Source organism: Myotis yumanensis, unplaced genomic scaffold (genome assembly GCF_028538775.1).
Source record: "Myotis yumanensis isolate MYYU_CA2020_CCGP unplaced genomic scaffold, mMyoYum1.0.hap1 SCAF_2, whole genome shotgun sequence".
NCBI classification, from domain to species: Eukaryota; Metazoa; Chordata; class Mammalia; order Chiroptera; family Vespertilionidae; genus Myotis; species Myotis yumanensis.
In genome coordinates, this window is record NW_027223753.1 from 44,725,758 (window position 1) to 44,741,105 (window position 15,348).

The 15,348-nt window shown below is 35.5% G+C and overlaps 1 protein-coding gene across 15 annotated transcripts in view; it reads right to left on the bottom strand.

Annotated features, from left to right (window-relative positions):
- The window catches only part of DOCK7 (dedicator of cytokinesis 7), a 180,929-nt gene that overhangs the window by 123,815 nt on the left and 41,766 nt on the right, over window positions 1-15,348 (bottom strand). For all 15 annotated transcript variants that reach the window (XM_070405267.1, XM_070405266.1, XM_070405265.1 and 12 more), the window contains exons 10-14: window positions 13,834-13,914; window positions 11,932-12,097; window positions 8,310-8,452; window positions 4,053-4,146; window positions 1,515-1,677 (exon numbers count right to left, since the gene is read on the bottom strand). In XM_070405267.1, the coding sequence (XP_070261368.1) occupies window positions 1,515-1,677; window positions 4,053-4,146; window positions 8,310-8,452; window positions 11,932-12,097; window positions 13,834-13,914 (647 nt within the window). The remainder of the gene's footprint in view (window positions 1-1,514; window positions 1,678-4,052; window positions 4,147-8,309; window positions 8,453-11,931; window positions 12,098-13,833; window positions 13,915-15,348) is intronic.

A 15,348-nucleotide genomic window follows, 5' to 3' on the forward strand; every position in this document is an offset into this window, starting at 1 on the left:
TGTTTGAAAAAGGAGCCAAGCCATGCAGAAATCTGGGGGAAAACAAGAGGCAAAGAAAACAAACAGAAAGCCTTACGCAGAATTGAATTTTGTTTGTACAAGGATGAACAAAAAGGCCATTGAGGCGAAAATGAAGCAAGCAAAGCAGAGATTAGAGGGACATGAAGTTAAAGAAAGGCAGAAGCCAGATACGTAGAGTCTTATAAACAATTACAAAAAATGCTTCTTTTTTTGCTTATAACGGAAACAACTAGAGGGTTTTAGAAAGAGGAATGAATGATCTGATTTTTAACTTTCAAAAACCTCTCTGACTGCAATGTTGAGAGTTGACTGAGGCAGGAGTAGAAATAAGATGATCAAATTAAAAAGGTACAACAAAACTCAAGATTAGCAGCTTTCCAATATAATAGCCTCTAGTCCCACGTGGCTCTTTAGCATCTGAAATGAGAAGTGCTTTAAAAGTAAAATACACCTCAGATTTTGAAGACTTTAGTAGGAGAGAAAAGAAGTAAGATATTTCAATAATTTTTACATTTAGTACATGTCAAAATGATATGTTAGGTATACTGGGTTAAACAACAAATAATTAAAATTAATTTCACTTGTTTATTTTTTTAATGTAGCAACTATAAAATTTTAAATTACAAATGTGGTTAACATTATATTTCTATTTGACAATGCTGACCTACATGGTGACTTTGACTGAGTTTTAAAGGTGGAGGACATGAAAAATACTAGATTTGGGATACATTTAAAAATTAAAGCCTATAAAACTTGTTCTAGGAGTAAATGGAGGAGTAAGAAAAGAAGGGAAATCATTTTGATTCCCAAAATTTTGGCCTCAGGAACTGGGTAAATGGTAGTGAAATATGCTAAGACGGGGAATTAGAATCTTATGTCTAAGCTGCCCTGTTGGATATCCCAACAGACATATCAAGTCATGGTCTCAGCATTCACAAAATGTGGGGAGCATCATTCATAAATGGTACCCCTGGAGTTATGTAGTGTTCAGCCTAAATAGCTTAGCCAATAACCTCGTGTCAGGTATTCTCTAAATAGTGTATATTTACCAAATACTGTTACTGTTAGAACACAGTTTAGGCACATAAACTTGATTATGTGTAATGCTAGATTCTGTTAATAAGACCATTTGAGAAAAAATAGGAACTAGGAGTTCAAATGTTTTAAACTAACAGCCCACGATTCAAGTGCTAGCTCCACCACACTCAAGTATACTTAACCTCTCGATCTCTGTTTATTCACTTCTAAAATGAAGGTAACACATACCTCAAGTTATGAGAATTAAATAAGATAATGTATGTAAGATAATTAAGATTTTATCTGGCACACAGTAAAAGCTTCATACATTACAGCTATTAATATAGTCATGTGATAAGAAATGGAACAAGTAACAAAGCTACACAAGATTTTTGAAGAGTTTCATTCTAGTTCTATATTACTATTAGAATATATAGTATCTCATTTCAAAATTCTCCCAAATTAAAATGTATTACCTGTAAGTAGTGTTTGGAACATAGACATCCCTAGCAGGAAACTCCAAAATTTCTCTGGTAGGTCTAACTCGACTGTCAGGGTAAAGCTTCACCTGAAGCAGCTCTGGGGTTAGGCAATAATGAGGATTTTCAGGTGCCGGAGAAATGTCTATCTTCAGCTGAGCTGCATATAAAAATATATTGTAAAAACAATGTAAACATAATAAATAAAAACTTCATGTTGAAAATGTTTTTTAATTAATTTAGATCATATTTTTGCAAGAAGTCGGGAAAGAAACCAAAATTATTATTGTCTCAGTCCTCTAAATCACTTCATTTTAGCAAGTCTCAAAGGTATAAATTCCTGAGACAGACATAAATACATGTAAAATACTGAATGAATGAATAAATGGATGAATGAAAAAGAAACAGCAAAAAAACAAACCAAACAAACAGAAATCTAGCACAGGAACAAGCTACCATTTCAAAGATTAAATGTTTAAACTTGGTATGCTTAAAAAATAGTTTTACTCTGGAATGGTTTGCTCTGATCATAATATGAATGTTTCTAAATTTTACCACTTCATGCATTTTTTCCTCTGGAAAATAATTTTAAGCCATGGTATTATTCATCACTCTCATTTCAGTACTTAAATTATCAAAGGTTCTGAGAGAACCAAGATGGCGGCATAGGTAAACACCTGAAATTGCTGCCTCACACAACCACTTCAAAGCTACATCTAAAAGACAAAACAGACATCATCCAGAACCACAGGAGGCTAAATTAGCACCTCCTTAGAGATCCAAGAGCCAGTGTACCCAGTGGTCAGAGTGGGACCATCCAGATTACAACTCCTCAGATCCATAAGGGACACACTCAGGAGGCAGACTCAGTGAGCACCAAAGCCCCACTGAAGCAAGTCTTGCCCCAGAAGGGTGTCTCCAGCACAGAAGTTCTCCCACTGTAGACACAGCTGATTCTCATATACAATTGGCCTGGAGGTCAATTCCTCCCAGTGATACCAACAAACAATCAAGGCTTAACTAGAACAAGACTGTGCACACAGCCAAAAAAGGGGTGCACCAAGAGTGTCCACCTCAGATAATTGGGGAGGCTGAGTCACTGGGCCCTATAGGACACCTAGCACAGAAAGCCACTCTATCAACACAGGGAAGCATAAAAAATGCGGAGACAAAGAAACAGATGACAAATGACAGAAATGGAGGAAAGCAAACTACTGGATATAGAGTTCAAAACCACAGTTATAAGGTTTTTCAAGAATTTTCTAGAAACCGCCGATAAATTTAGTGAGACTCTGGAGGATATGAAAAAGGACCAACTAGAAATTAAGCATATACTGACTGAAATAAAGAATAATATACAGAGATCCAACAGCAGACAAGAGGATCCCAAGAATCAAGTCAAAGATTTGAAATATGAAGAAGCAAAAAATACCCAACCAGAAAGGCAAAAAGCAAAAAGAATCCAAAAATATGAAGATAGTGTAAGGAGCCTCTGGAACAACTTCAAGCATACCAACACCCGAATTATGGGGGTGCCAGAAGAAGAGAGAGAGCAAGATATTGAAAACCTATTTGAAGAAATAATGACAGAAAACTTCCCCTACCTGGTGAAAGAAATAGACTTCCAAGTCCAGGAAGTGCAGAGAACCCCAAACAAAAGGAATCCAAAGAGGACCACACCAAGACACATCATAATTAAAATGCCAAGGGCAAAAGACAAAGAGAGAATCTTAAAAGCAGCAAGAGAAAAAAAGTCAGTTACCTACAAGGGAGTACCCATACGATGGTCAGCTGATTTCTCAACAGAAACTATGCAGGCCAGAAGGGAGTGACAAGAAATATTCAAAGTGATGAATAGCAAGAACCTACAACCAAGATTACTTTATCCAGCAAAGCTATCATTCAAAATTGAAGGTCAGATAAAGAGCTTCACTGATAAGAAAAAGCTAAAGGAGTTCAATATTATATGAAATGCTGAAAGGTATTCTTTAAGAAGAGGAAGAAGAAAAAGGTAAAGATAAAAATTATGAACAACAAATACATATCTATCAACAAGTGAATCTAAAAATCAAGTGAATAAAAAATCTGATGAACAGAGTAAACTGGCGAATATAATAGAATCAGGGGCATAGAAAGGGAATGGACTGACAATTCTCGGGGGGAAAAGGGGTGTGGGGGTGTGGAAAGAGACTGGACAAAAATCGTACACCTATGGATGAGGACAGTGGGGGAGGGGGAGGTAAGGGCAGAGGGTGGGGTGGGGACTGGGTGGAGGGGAGCTATGGGAGGGGGAAAAAGAGGAACAACTGTAATAATCTGAACAATAAAGATTTATTAAAAAAAAAATTATCAAAGGTTCCTGCATCCAAACTGTCAGACCACATGAGGGTAGAATAAGATGATGAGTACTGACAGGCATTGAGCACAGACAGACATATGGGCCAAGTAAGTGAAAAAGGAATACATATTACAAACAATACAATATACTTGTGATGATAACAGCTATAATTATTTCTAGTTAAAAATTTTAAATACCTGTAATAGGTCTTAGTCTCCGTAAAACAGAAGATGGCCTTCTCATATCGGCAAGGAATTTGTACAGATCTTCATCACTTAAGCGGTCTCCTTCCTGATTTTAAAAACAAAGGAAAAATTATTTGATAAAATTAATATGGTAGATTTAAAATATTGCTTGTTAATAATCCTGCCCTTTTTCCTTCATTTGAGTCAGAGTGAAAAGTAAAATTTATATAATCGTGATTAAAAATCAGTATGTGGACTTATTTCCTTTTTTATGCTTTCAAATTTTATTGAGTTATGATACTGCTATCTGTTTTTAAATTTTATATATTTATTTATAGCCCATTATGTTTACAAGGTATTACAGGGAACTCTAAAATATGGAAAATCAATACAAATTAGAGATAGATGAAAAGGATAAAAAAAGAGTATTGATATAAAACAGATATACATATAATGACATTCTTAAAAACTTATAACACTTGAGTTTATATTGTCTTTTCAATTTTATATCACAAGTCTCTCAAATGCAAAATATAAAGCATTGACTAAATTTACAAGAGGAAAGAAACAGTAACAAAAACTTCTCTTGAAATAAAGTATAACTATCTTGATATTAAACCAGAAAGAAAAAAAATGAAAAGACCTCCATCCTGGGAAAAGAGACAAACCAAACCAAACCATACCTAATTAAAATTTTTTTTAAATTTAATATAATGTTTTGCAATTAAAATAGGTAGGGATTAATTTTGTTTTTTAATTCAAGAGTTAATTTTTAGAGTTTATTAATCTAAACCTCCTCCATTTAATACCTTAGTGGTTTTAAAGCATAGTTCATGTCGTCTTTTTATCTTAAATAGGGTTAAGGTTATTTTACTACTATGAGCTCACCCTGAGCTACATATTCCACCTGCCCACTGCTATATTCTCAACAGGATACAGAATTGCTCATCTTTTATCCCACTATCTAGAAAAGTGATTTTTACTTTCCAAAAGGCTGGAGGTTTTTGTTAATACTTTTATAAATAGTTTTTAGTTTTATTGAGTTATGGTTAGCAAATTTGACTCTATGAAGATTTTTTCAGTGACCTAACATATAATTAATTATTACAAATGTTCTATCAGTTGCTAACACAGTATATTCTCTCCTTTTGAATACAGAATTAAATGCATCCTTAAATGGTTCTTATTTATAACTAGAGGCCTGGTGCACAAATTCATGCACATTGAAAGGAAATTAATTAGAAGAAATATTTTAGAGGCTAGGGAGGGACCACGGGAGACTGGCTCCAGGGTACGTCCGGCCAGTCTCACCCACTCCCAATCCATCAGACCCCAGTAGCAAGCTACCGATTGGAGCGTCGGCCCCCTGGTGGTCAGTGCACGTCATAGCGACTGGTCAAGCAGTTGACCGAATGATCGACAGAACAGTGGAACACTTAGCATATTAGGCTTTTACATATATAGATACATTAAGATTATTTTTAGATTCAATTATTTCTGTCTACTTAACCCAGGGGTGGGCAAACTTTTTGACTCGAGGGCCACAATGGGTTCTTAAACTGGACCGGAGGGCCGGAACAAAAGCATGGATGGAGTGTTTGTGTGAACTAATATAAATTCAAAGTAAACATCATTACATAAAAGGGTACGGTCTTTTTGTGTTTTTTTTTTAGTTTTATTCATTTCAAACGGGCTGGATCCGGCCCGCGGGCCGTAGTTTGCCCATGGCTAACTTAACCTGTTAAATTGATTATACTATTGACCTCTATTCTTTACTCCATATCTGTTTCCATACCTTTTGTTAGGTGGGACATTAACTCCCTCCCCAGGCTTGCGTTGGCCAATAAGCAAAGATGATGCAGAAACTTCAAAAACATTTGCACAACTGAGCTTGCCCTCCCTCTTGAACTTTAGCCACTGCTATGAGAACATTATCAAGCCAGCCTGCTAGATGATGAGAGTACAAGTTGAGAAATATGAAAGAGGTCTGTTATTTCTGTCTTCCCAAAAGTCAGTCTAGATCAGCAGACCCCAGTCAACCTCTAAACATGTGAATGAACCTAGCTGACAACCCCTTCTCCACACTGCTGGTTTACTGTTGTGTACTCCTAAAGCAGCAACTTACACACATTTTAGTAAGTAGAAAAAATGCCCTTAAAACTAATGTGTGAATTTTATTTTATTTTTAAATCTCCATGTATTTCTAATAACTTTAGCTTGTCACATTTAAAATCTGTACATAAGCACTGATTACTATATCCCAATCATAAGTAGTAATTGCTCATCAATTAAAAACAAAACAAAACAAAAACCTGCTTTTATTTCTCATTTAGGAAAAAATTGTGCCTTTAATTCTACTTTATTAAAATTATAATCTCTGCTTTTTACTTAATCTGCATTTGCCTGATATATAATATTCTAGCTATTTAAAAATACTTATAAAAATTGTACATACTAATAGTTTAAAAAATTACAGAGCTCGCCAAAACCGGTTTGGCTCAGTGGATAGAGCGTCGGCCTGCGGACTGAAAGGTCCCAGGTTCGATTCCGGTCAGGGGCATGTGCCTTGGTTGCAGGCACATCCCTAGTAGGAGATGTGCAGGAGGCAGCTGATGGATGTTTCTCTCTCATCGATGTTTCTAACTCTCTCTCTCTCTCTCTCCCTTCCTCTCTGTAAAAAATCAATAAAATATATTTAAAAAAAAAAATTACAGAGCTCTACAAAGTCAAGTGTTAATGCTTCCCATTGCTCTATGTCCCCAGCAATCGTTGCTTTTTAAGTTTCACAAGTAGTTTGTGCTAGTTTCGGGTTACTGGTCTCCACTACATGGTGAACACTCAAAAAGTATTTGTTAGATAAATACGTAGGTGGGTAGAATGATGCTCAGTACATGGTGAATGCTCAATAAAGTACCTTTGAATAAATAGGTGGGTAGGTGGATGGATAACTGGTTGATTTGAGTTTACAATACCAGTTCAATGATAAAGCAGCTGAAGAAATGCAAAGAAGAGCTGTGAAAACAGCAGAAGTGATGTAGCAGCTGAAGCACAAAAAGAGAAAAATGTCATAGTTGCAAGGTTGTGTCATTGTATCAGGTAAATCTACTGCTCTGTTTCCATAGCTGTACTTGGCTATTACCTCATCGAAGTAACACTGAGGCCTTTTCTAAACTCTTTCTTGTACTACAATCTATCTATATATATAAAAGCCTGAGCGACCATACGACTGTCTGACGGGTAACTATGACATGCAATGACCACCAGAGGGCAGACACTCCAACCAGTAGCTATGATGCGCGCTGACCACCGGGGGGAGACGCTCAATCCAGGAGCTGCCGAGCTGCGGTGACTTGGCAGCTGCGGTTCCCAGGTGATGCACTCAGAACCAGAGAGGAGGGAGCCTGATTCTGGGGTGCATCACCCGAGAACAGCCCTCTCACAATCTGGGACCCCTCAGGGGATGTCGGAGAGCCAGTTTCAACCCAATCCCCAGAGGCCAGGCCAAGGGACTCCACCGGGTCCATGCACGGGCCTCTAGTTCATAATAAAAAGACCCTTACCACTTCAGACACTCCTTACCTGCTTTATTTTCCATCTGAGTGTCTCAGAGCAGTTGCCTATGAATGCTATTGATAGATAATTGTGAAAGGCACTTCAAGTACATTGTTATCTGTCAACTCATGGCACATCCTGCCCTAAAATCTAGCTCTCTCAAGTTACAAGGTATCAGAAGGCCAGGATTTCTTCCCTATATTTAGAATAACATCTTAAAAGGAGGAATTTTGAGAGAGTATTTTGCATTTTCCTTTAATCTGCTCTAAAACACGTGAATGGTTCTTCTCCAGTTTGTCACACTAATACAAATTTTCTTCCATTCTTATATGGTTCTGGTCATCTGCTTACTCAAGACAAAGGCTTTCAAATTTTTCTGATCTTGGTTCACATTATAAAATTAATTTTACTTCAAAATCCAGTATGCATACACTCACAAAAAAACTAGGGGGAATAAAGCTCACTGAAGCAGAATATAGATGTGGAGGATTGATTCTGATGCATTATTAGACAATGTCACTATTTAAATAAAATGATAAAACAGATATATATAACTTATTTTTATTATTATATATTTTATTTTTATTCTTAATTTTTTAAAATTTCTTGAAATTATAATCAATTATTATATGTGTACATACATTCACGATTTTTCTGAAACCAAAAGAAATTTACAGACAAATAACTCCCTAGAATTCCTACATGACAGAACAATACCTGCTTAAAAAAATTTGTCACTGTGAGTGTAGCAGGTCGAAAGCTGGTCAGGTTACAAGCATCATCTCCACTTGTTGTCCTTTCAAGTGATCGTCTGCCAACAATACTAGAATTCCTCCTCTCTGACCAAGACCCTTTTCGTTCTACGAAGGAAAAAAAAGTAAAATATTCATTTTATAATGTTTAAAAAATTTGTTTTAAAGCAGCTTTCCAAACAGGGTGGAAATCCACTGAGGCTGAAAATAACCACTTAGCATATTGACTATAGTAGAAGAATTTCACTTCTGGGGAGATCAGTAAGGAAATATTACACCTAAATCTTCTGATTCTCTTTAAAATTCTCCAATGTAAAAAAAAGGTAATTACCACACAAAGATTATGCATATGACCAAAGATGAGCTAAGAAGAACAGATATAGAGGAACTATAAATTTTAGTCACTATATATGGTCCCTCAGTCTTATAGCATTTGAATTTGAAACTTTCATTCAAATTTTTGCAAGATAACCCTACTAATTCAAACCCAATAAAATAATTATGTTGAAGACTTAAAACAAAACTATAAACAAACTAGACCTACCAGACATCTACAATATACTCCACTAAGCAAAAGGCAAATAAGACACATAAGACATTCTCCAAGACAGATTATATATAGGTATATCTTGTTTTATTCCTCTTTGCTTTATTGCACTCTACAGATATTACATTTTTCACATATTAAAAATTTGTGGCAACCCTGCATTGAGCAACTCTATTGGTGCCATTTTTTCAATAGTATTTGCTCAATTTATCTCTGTTCACATTTTGGTAATTCTCACAATATTTCAAACTATTTTTTTTTTAATCCTCACCCAAGGATATTTTTCCATTGATTTTTTAGAGACAGTGAAAGACAGAGAGAAATATCGATATGAGAGAAACATCAATTGGCTGCCTCCTGCACATGCCCTGACCAGGGCCCAGGCCGAGGAGAAGCCTGCAACCAAGGTACATGCACTTGACTGGAATCGAACCCAGGACCCTTTGGCCCGCAAGCCAATGCTCTATCTACTGAGCCAAACCAGCTAGAGCCATTTCAAACTTTTTCACTGTTATTATATTTGTTATGGTAATCTGTGATCAGTGATCTCTGATGTTATTATTGTAATTGTTTTGGGGCATCACAAACTTGAGAGCAAACTTAATAAATGTGTGTTCTGATTGTTCCACTGACGGGTTGTTCCCCTATCTCTCTCCCTCTCCTGGAGACCCCAATTCCCTGAGACACAACAATACTGAAATTGGCCAAATAATAACCCTACAATGGCCTCCAAGTATTCAAGTGAAAGAAAGTCCTATGTTTCTCATTTTTAATCAAAAGCTACAAATGATTAAGCTTAATGAGAGAATGTTGAAAGCCAAGATATGCTGAAAGCTAGGCCTCTTGCACCAAAGAGTTGGCCAATTTGTAAATGCAAAGAAAAGTTCGCGAAAGAAATTAAAAGTGCTGCTCCAGTGAACACACAAAAGATAAGAAACAGCCTTATTGTTGATATGGAGAATATTTTAGTGGTCTGGATAGAAGATCAAACCACCCACAACATTCCCTTCAGCCAAAGCCAAATCCAAAGCAAGACCCTAACTCTCTTCAATTCTATGAAGGCTGAGAGAAGTGAGGAAGATGCCGATGAAAAGGTTGAAGCTAGCTGAGACTGGTTCATAGGCTTAAGGAAAGAAGCCATCTTTCATAACATAAAAGTGGAAGGTGAAGCAGCAAGTGCTGATTTAGAAGCTGCAGCGTTATCCAGAAGATCTAGCTAAGATAATTAATGAAGGTGGCTACACTAAACAGATTCCAAATAGAGACAAAACAGCCTTAGGTTAGCAGATGCTATCTAGGACTTTATAGCTAGAGAGCAGAAGTTAATGCCTGGGTTCAAAGCTTCAAAACCTGACTCTCTTGTTAGGGGCTAAGGCAGCTGGTGACTTTACATAGAAGCCAGTGCTCATTTGCCATTCTAAAAATCCTAGGGTCCTTAAGAATTATGCTAAACTTCTCTGCCTGTGCTCTATAAAAGGAACAGCAAAGCCTGGATGATAGCACGTCTGCTTACATGATTCACTGAACATTTTAAGCCCACTGTTAAGACCTATTGCTCAGAAAAAAATATTCCTTTCAAAATAATACTACTCATTGACAATGCACCTGGTCACCCAAGAGCTCTAATGGAGATGTACATTAATGTTTTCATGCCTGCTAACACAACATCCATTCTGCAGCCCATGGATCAAGGAGTAATTTCAACTTTTAAGTCTTTTTATTTAAAAAATACATTTCATATGGATATATCTGCCACAGTGATTCCTCTGATGGATCTGGGCAAGTAAATTGAAACTTTCTGGAAATGATTCACCATTCTCGATGTCATTAAGAACAATACAGATTCATGAGAAGCAGTCAAAATACCAACGTTAACAGGAATTTGGAATAAGTTGATTCCAACCCTCACTGATGACTTTGAGTGGTTGAAGATTTCAGTGGAGGAAGTAACTGCAGATGTGGTGGAAATAGCAAGAGAACTAGACTTAGTGGAGCCTGAAGAAGTGACTGAATTGCTGCATCTCATGATAAAACGTTAACAGATGAGGAATTGCTTCTTATGGTTGATCAGAGAGAGTGGTTTCCTGAGACAGAACTGACTCCTGATGAAGATGCTGTGATGATTGTTGAAATGACAACAAAGGATATAGAAATTATATAAACTTAGGTGATAAAGCAGCAGCAGGGTTTAAAAGAACTGACTCCAATTATGAAAGAAGTTCTGTACGTAAAATGCCATCAAACAGCATCACATGCTAGAGAGAAATCATTGGCGAAAGAGTCAATTAATGCAGCCAATTTCATTGCTGTTGCATTTTCAGAAATTGCCACAGATACCTCAACCTTCAGCCGTCACCACTCTAATCAGTCAGCAGGCATTAACATTGAGGCTTGACTCTCCACCAGCAGAAAGATTACAACTCATTGAAGGCTCAGACGATGGTTAGCATATTTTAGCAAGAAAGTATTTTTAATTAAGTTATGTACATTGTTTATTTAGACATAATGTTATTTCATACTTAACAGACTAGTACAATGGACCATTATTCAGCAATAAAAAATGAAATACTGACACATGCTATAGCACAGATTAACTTTAAAACATTATACTAAGCAAAAGAAGCTAGACATAAAAGACTAGATATTACGTAATTCTATTGATATGAAATGTCTGGAACAAGAAAATCCATACGACTTACTGGTAAGTAGATTTGAGGTTGTTTAGTGTTGGGTTTGAGGATTTGGGGAGAATGGAAAATGACTGCTAATGACTATGAAAGCATTCCACAATTAGATTGCAATGATGGTTGCAGAACCTTGGGACTACATTAAAAAAACACTGAATTATACACTTAAAATAGGTGAAATGTATGGTATGCAAATTACATCTCAAAAAAGCTATTAAGGTTTTAACAAAAGGCAAAAAAAGAAACCATTGTATGCCTCATCACATTGCAAAGTCTACACATAAAACAAGCTTATCTAAGAAAAAAGAAAAAAATTTATATATTTAGAAATATTTTATATAAAACACTCTTACCTCCAGTACTAATTTCTACCTCTGTAGAATCTCTTTCCAAACTCCCAGCACTGCTAACAATATTCATTAAATGGATCGCAGTCCAAGCAAAAGGCATGCGATATTTTCCAAGTCTTTGGCAAAACTGATCAGCTTGACTTTTCAGCTTCTCCAATTTTTCCTTATTCTGCAAAACAAAACTTTATACATTATATGATTATGCTCAAAGAAATGAATTAAAGGCTATTTCATAATAAATAAAGACACAGTTTAAAAATTCTCAATATTCAACAAAGATGGAAAAACAATCTGTGCCTTTCAGAGATCAATTAACAGTGTACTATCTTAACCACTGAACAATCTTAACCTGTTCTACAAATGTATGTACAGAATAAGTCTTCGACATTTTTGTTTGAAATTATCTTATCTCTGGAGAAAAAAGAGCAAGTGTCAAATATGTTTATGTATTTTAAGTACTATTTTATGAAAGGAAACATAACCATGTTTCCAACGGCAAACTATAAAATATTCTAGGTTATAACTCATTAAATTTAAATATTCTAAAAAATATGGAAGCACTTGAGCCAATTTAAAATAGTCCCTAACTTAGAGCAACCATGAAGTGGGAGTGTAGGGCACAAATATGCCAATAATAAGCCAAGAGTAGTAATAAATGAAGCAAAAAAATATATATATATTATAAGAGTACTAAATCCTGGAAAAAGACTAATGGTACAAACAGTACATGCCCACCTGGAAGACATCCTGAGGCTGGCTCAACTTTTAGGCTATTCCTGAACAAACACTAGGGCGACCTGCAATATCCAACCAATGGTCCAAGAGTGAAAACCCACACCAAATTCCTCACATATTCTTTCTATACAGTATGTCTATTGGTGTGGTTTACTCTAATGACAGTTCCCTACCTGAAGACTCAGAGCTGGGAAAAGATGGACAGATAGCTAAATAGCATCACTTTTACTGCTATACCTAGTATACCTTAAAATTAGGTTCTTGCTTTAAAAGCCTAGCTATAAAGTATACTTAATTCTGTCAGCTTATGTAAATATGTAAGAAGAAATGTGGAATAAGCTGCTATAATACCTATGAACTCCATATAACAGAGCAAATTTAATTTGTAAAATGACAACCTGGGAAAGCCTGAATACTTTAATGCTGCTTTCAACCAGATAGCCAGGGATCAGAGTAGATGTGTTCAGATCTACTTATAATAGCAGAAAAGGCTCAGCTCTTGTTTTGAGTCTCAGAAAAACAGAAAGCAAAACATTTTCTAGTTTGTCAAGTATTTCTCAAGCCTACCTCTCCTGGGTGTTTCCAGTATTAAATGAAGTGTTCAAAGACCCAAGATCACCTATTATTCCTAGAGTTAACTCAGGGTATCTGGAATTCGGTACCTATTGTTGACCAATTATTTTTGCTTTAGAAGTTTATCTAAATTCTAGAAATTTGTTATTTGATGACAAAACAGAGGTTATATTTTCTATTTTTAACACATTCTTAATTATCTATAGCTAGACAGAGGCCTAGAATATTTCTGTTTTGCTAGGAAATGTTCAATCAATATCACTATTCTGTATATGGAAGAAAAATTATTTAGGAATTAAACTGAATTAGCTTTCTACAAAAAAAATAAATAATCAATTAATGTCTGGTGAGGGTTATTTTAAAGAATAGTACAGTATGTGACACAAGCTAGGTGACAAAGCAAATAATGAAAGAAACTGAGTAGGATAATAGAAAAAAATGAATTAAATTTATTAGTATGCTTTATATAGTAGTTTCCCAGATAATAATTTGGGAGATTAGAGGTAATTTAGGGTTGGGTTTGGGGATTTGGGGGAAATGGGAGTGAATGGCAATAAATACAAAAGTGGGGGAGATGAGAGGCATGATATTCTGTACCTTGGTGGCATCTGCTTCTTTGAAAATCATATATGGTTCTGCACACTCTCCAATGTCTCCTTGCTGAAGGACTTTTTCTAACTGTCAAAGGCAGAAAGTAAAGATTAAACTTTTTTAAAAAAGCTATCAGTATGGAATGCAAGGATGATAAACATATAAGAATTAATCAATATAATAAAATCACATGATCATCTCAATTAATACAGAAAAAGCACTGAACAAAATTCAATATACTTGCATGAAAGAAACATTCAACAAACTAGGAATTTAAGAAAGCTACCTCAACATAATCAAGCCCTTATATGGAAAGCCCGCAAGATAGCATCATACTAGGTGTTAAAAGACTTAAAACTTTCCCTCTAAGATCAGCAACAAGATAGGGATGCTTACTTTTGCCCATTCTATTCAACATAGTAATTGGAAGACTGAGTCAGAGCAATTAGGCAAGAAAAAGAAATAAAACACATTCAAATTGTAGATACAGAGGCAGAGCTGCCTCAAACAGATTGTCAAACTGCAGCGGGAAGGCCGGGGAGTGTTGGGGGGCAGGAGGGAGGGGGGTAAGAGATCAACCGAAGGACTTGTATGCATGCATATAAGCATAACCAATGGACATAAGACACTGGGGGGTAGGGGAGGCCAGGGGATTGTCAAGGGCGGGGGGAAAAAAAAGGACACATATGTAATACCCTTTGTAATACTTTAAGCAATAAAAAAAATAAAAAAATAAAAAAAACACATTCAAATTAAAAAGGAAAAAGTAAAATTATCTCTTTGAAGACATGATCTTTTATACAGAAAACCCTAATATTTCACTCACACGTGCGCGCGCGCACACACAGACACCCACACACACTCTTTAGAACATAAAGGAATGCAGCAAAGTCTCAGATACAAACCATGCAAAAATAAGTTGTATGTCTATACACTAAAAATGAGCAATTTGAAAAGGAAATTAAGAAAATAATTCCATTTACAATAATATCAAAAAGAATAAAATACTGAGGAACTAATCAAGAACTAGAAGATTTGTATTTTGAAAACTATAAAACAGTGGTAAAAAATAAATAAACGAAACACAAATAAATGGCAAAACATCTTGTACTCATGAACTGGAAAACTTAATGTAATTAAGATGTCAATACTACCTAAAACAATCTGTAGATTTAATCAAAATCACAATAATGGGGTGTTTTTATGTTTGTTTGTTTTTCCAATAGTCAAAACAAGCTTTAAAAAAAAGGAACAAAGTTAGAAGCTGGAAGCCTCAAACTTATTGATTTCAAAACTTAATATAAAGTTACAGTAATCAAAACAGTGTGGTACTGGCATAAAGATATACCTATAGATCAATGTAGTAGAATAGAGCCCAGAAATAAACCCTTGTATATACAGTTAAATAATTTTCAACAAGGGTACCAAGACCATTCAATGAGAAAAGGAGAGTCTTTTCAACAAATGGTGTTAAAAAAACAACACCTGAATGTCCAATTGCAAAAAATAAAATTATACCTT